General features: G+C 49.8%; 9 protein-coding genes across 9 annotated transcripts; 2 read left to right on the top strand and 7 right to left on the bottom strand.

The window, feature by feature from the left end:
• Nucleotides 1-340: 340 nt before the first annotated feature.
• On the bottom strand, nucleotides 341-766 carry T310_6313 (uncharacterized protein; the record flags this gene model as incomplete). The annotated part of the gene is made up of 1 exon (XM_013470869.1): nucleotides 341-766. A coding segment is annotated over one exon (426 nt), but the record flags the coding sequence as incomplete, so codon positions are not given.
• T310_6312 (uncharacterized protein) lies at nucleotides 382-771 on the bottom strand (the record flags this gene model as incomplete). Its single annotated transcript, XM_013470868.1, has 1 exon — nucleotides 382-771. A coding segment is annotated over one exon (390 nt), but the record flags the coding sequence as incomplete, so codon positions are not given.
• T310_6310 (uncharacterized protein) lies at nucleotides 687-974 on the top strand (the record flags this gene model as incomplete). Its single annotated transcript, XM_013470867.1, has 1 exon — nucleotides 687-974. A coding segment is annotated over one exon (288 nt), but the record flags the coding sequence as incomplete, so codon positions are not given.
• Nucleotides 883-1269, bottom strand: T310_6309 (uncharacterized protein; the record flags this gene model as incomplete). The annotated part of the gene is made up of 1 exon (XM_013470866.1): nucleotides 883-1269. A coding segment is annotated over one exon (387 nt), but the record flags the coding sequence as incomplete, so codon positions are not given.
• Nucleotides 1270-1785: 516 nt separating this feature from the next.
• Nucleotides 1786-2067, bottom strand: T310_6308 (uncharacterized protein; the record flags this gene model as incomplete). Its single annotated transcript, XM_013470865.1, has 1 exon — nucleotides 1786-2067. A coding segment is annotated over one exon (282 nt), but the record flags the coding sequence as incomplete, so codon positions are not given.
• Nucleotides 2068-2120: 53 nt separating this feature from the next.
• Nucleotides 2121-2423, bottom strand: T310_6307 (uncharacterized protein; the record flags this gene model as incomplete). Its single annotated transcript, XM_013470864.1, has 1 exon — nucleotides 2121-2423. A coding segment is annotated over one exon (303 nt), but the record flags the coding sequence as incomplete, so codon positions are not given.
• Nucleotides 2424-2583: 160 nt separating this feature from the next.
• On the top strand, nucleotides 2584-2880 carry T310_6306 (uncharacterized protein; the record flags this gene model as incomplete). The annotated part of the gene is made up of 1 exon (XM_013470863.1): nucleotides 2584-2880. A coding segment is annotated over one exon (297 nt), but the record flags the coding sequence as incomplete, so codon positions are not given.
• Nucleotides 2776-3051, bottom strand: T310_6305 (uncharacterized protein; the record flags this gene model as incomplete). The annotated part of the gene is made up of 1 exon (XM_013470862.1): nucleotides 2776-3051. A coding segment is annotated over one exon (276 nt), but the record flags the coding sequence as incomplete, so codon positions are not given.
• On the bottom strand, nucleotides 2996-3361 carry T310_6303 (uncharacterized protein; the record flags this gene model as incomplete). The annotated part of the gene is made up of 1 exon (XM_013470861.1): nucleotides 2996-3361. A coding segment is annotated over one exon (366 nt), but the record flags the coding sequence as incomplete, so codon positions are not given.
• Nucleotides 3362-3481: the final 120 nt, after the last annotated feature.

Here is a 3481-nt window from a genome sequence, read left to right as displayed (position 1 = left end):
GAGCATGTCCTTAGCGTGGCTGCTTACCACCGGCCCTGGTAGTCGACTCCGTAGGCACGGCGAACGTCGGTATGGCTCTTACGGCGAGACGGGGGTGTTCGCACGCAACACGGAGGATTACTCTATTTCCAGAGTAGATGGAGAAAGGCATCCGCCTCGAATGATATCTCACCACACCATCTGAGCAGCGTCGATCTACCGGGGAAGCTTCCCTCTGGCCAACTAGCCATGCCTGGAACCATGCGCTCTAAAATCACTATCCAGCATACCTGGTACCGCCAATAGCGACCGCTCCTGCGCGGTCCGAGAAACCTGGGTTAATGAGTCCTTATTAATCTTGTTATATCTCCATCGACAGTGCACTCTGTATACTCTGTAATATCAATTGACTTTCTGGCGACCCACGCGCCACGAGCGTCTTCCTCGTGGTCCTGTGGGTGATGGCGCCGACGGGATCGGGGTTTTGCCCAGCTTCTTCGTCGCCATTTTTAGACACGGACGAACGGTCCTCGACTTCACGCTGCAGTCCTGTCGCATCCATTCCAATCCGTGGACGACGAGTGCCTGCTGCATACAGGATCTTTCCGAGAATGCTCTCAGGGGAGCCGCGTATATGAAGGACTTCCAATTTAACGACGCGCAAAGGCTGTCTCCAGCCACCTGGGAAGGGCAAAAGAACGCGCTGATCAACCCATGGCATGCAGGCGCCGATTCCGCGCCGACGCTCCTGGTTGGCCACCGTTGCGGGCCAAGAAGAAAGGGGGTTTCAGATCACAGTGTTTCAGAATTTTGACAGCTGGTGGAGAAAGCTGCCGTTAGTCGAACTGTTGGGTAGTTGCGGCTACACTGTCCCGCGGTACCGAGCACGGCTGCGGGTTCTGCTCAGGGGCGTGTCCCTGCTTTCCACGGTTCAGCTGGGGTTGGAACCGCATCCTTATCCTGGAGAAAGGAGAGAAGCAACCTGGAATTGCTGAACTCCACACCGTCCTCGAGAGCATCTGAGGGGAAAGGGGTAGCCTGATAATCCAGGAGGGTTGACATGACTCGCAAAACATGAGCAGTCAGATAAGTAAATCGTACCAGTCGAGTTCTGCGGCTACAACTTACGGCTAAGGTGGATGGCGGTGCACCCCAAATCCCGATCTCGGCCCAGACGATCCTGCGTCGATGATGGACTTCTGTTCCTCTCATTTCTCTTTTACCGTTCGACTCGCCTTCCTGTGTCTGTTCGATTGAATTGATTAAAGATTCTGGGACGCAAAATATCGTTCAGGACTAGGGTTCTGCTTGTGCTGGTGGTTCCAACAAGATCCGGATCTCAGAGATCAGAGGCGAAACAGCTGTACAATTCAGGTTGGTGAAAAGCTCGGGAAGGACGGAGGACGGACTCGGTAGAGGGAGCTATAATAGCTAAACGATAATCAGTGTTTTGTGTGTTTGTCCTGTTTCACGAATGAATCATAATAGCGATCAACAAGGCCGGCGGCTTTGCTTGCGAGTCACTAGCTCAATGAGGCTACAGGCCCAAGCATCCCCGTCGACAGCTCCACGGTTGTCTCCTGCGAACCGTTCGACTTCAAGTCTTCCACTGGTTGGACTGTTAACTTAAAAAGTCCACCTGCTGGGGATGTGGAGCGAAGGAGGAAAGAAAATAGTAACGACAACCGATGAATGCAGCCCAGTCTGCGACTGCAATATATCCGAATAGGATGACGAGATTTTCGCTTATTTTCCTTTTCAAAAGCATGAGTGATGTAACATCATGATACCTCAGTTGTTTTCTTTTCAGGAAGGCCAGGAATTAGAATCCATGACCAGGGTGGCTCTCCAGCCTACTCCGTACTCGCAGAGCTTGGGCCAATCCTTTCCGGCCAGCAACCTCGGAAATTTTGAAACGAACTGTTCAGCTCGCCAAGTTCCGCGGTTGGTCGGTTGAAGATTAGACGCCGTTGTGCCAGCCCTTTGGTGCTCGTCCTTGCCGCTACTTGTCAGTCTTTGCGTACTCCGTACAGAGTAGCAGTAGCACAAACAATGCATTCCTGCAGTAGATTCTGACCAATATCGATATCATCGCAGGAACAGCCACCTTGTTTTACCGCCTTGTACAGCTACCTCGTTGCTCACATGGTTGGTTGGGGAGAATAAAAAAAACTGTGATTACGGACGGAAGAGACAAATGAGAAATAACAGCGATTCGTAATCTTTAGAAAGCAAATAATATCTGCCGAATCAGAAGAAAAACAAGCGAGAGAGATCCAGAGGAAGTCACGTTTTTGTTTTAATTGGTTCCTGGGGCACAGAATCAAGCGCCTGATCCATGACGTAGTGTTATATTTTTTTTCCCCCAGTATCAGCCTCAGCTTCTGCCTGTGGGGTAGTATGGAGTATGCGTCAATGCTCCATGAACATATCCAGGATCTTGTCTACTGAGAATTAAGAACCACTAGGTTGTGTCCACAATGTGTCATATTTGGACAGCTTAAAATCTTATAAATAGCAAATCAACATACAATGCGACCTGTGATTGACAACATTTCATCAGCTTACTGCAGAACATCGGTCCCAGGTTTTGCAAGATTATGAAGCGTAATCAGGTATTCGTCCCTTGCACGTGGGGTGGACCTCATCTCCAAACACATTCCTTTGCGGCCATCGTGCAGCTTTCATAGGCTAGAAGAAGTCCGTGGTAGTGCATCGTATATTTGCCCCTCAATGACCCAAGTCTCGACCTCGTCGTCATGTCTGTGCGCAGGTGCAGCCAATCAAACAGCCAGCTCAAAGCCTCAAAGACGCGTCAGGAAACCTTTTACTCAAATGTCGAGAGAAAGACGCTGTCAAAGTCGGAAGACGTTTATACTGGCGGATCACCGATCTAACTAATGAGAGGAATAGGAGTGGAGAACAGGACGGTGGACTCTTTATCAGCCAAACCTTCTCATATCTGATGATTCCACTCATATTATTGTCATGGATGGTTGCAGACCTCACAGCCAGATCAAATTCCCCAACGTTGACACATACCTGGATGGTCAAGGTGCTTACCGTTGCAGGTCATGCAACAGACCAAACTAGATATATATAGTCTATATATACTTCTTGATAAGATAACACACTTCCATGCAGGCATACAACTCAAGATAAACGATATTGGGACTCTCCGTAGTGTGACGGCCCTTGCTGATGAAGGCTCAGAGATCTGACGGGAGATGCCATACAGAAACATCACGGCTCCAGAAGGAAGGGCACGAAAGGAATCTTCCATGTGCTGAAGCGACCAGGCACGAATGAGCGATATGAGTCTCAACCACCCAATCGCAACCTGCCCTCCTGGGCCCATATTATCCACTGTTTGCTTGTCCTGTTAACAAACCCGGGCTGCGATGGTGCAGTGGTTAAGTAGCCTAAGTCTCTTACACCTACTAACATCCAGATGAACGGCTTGGGTTCGAATCCCTCTGGTCTCTGACCCAAATTTCCACCA

This window comes from Rasamsonia emersonii (genome assembly GCF_000968595.1).
Source record: "Rasamsonia emersonii CBS 393.64 chromosome Unknown ctg1118621760395, whole genome shotgun sequence".
Lineage (NCBI taxonomy): Eukaryota > Fungi > Ascomycota > Eurotiomycetes > Eurotiales > Trichocomaceae > Rasamsonia > Rasamsonia emersonii.
The sequence above is the reverse complement of the archived record's forward strand: the minus strand, read 5'-3'. Positions and strand labels throughout refer to the sequence as shown.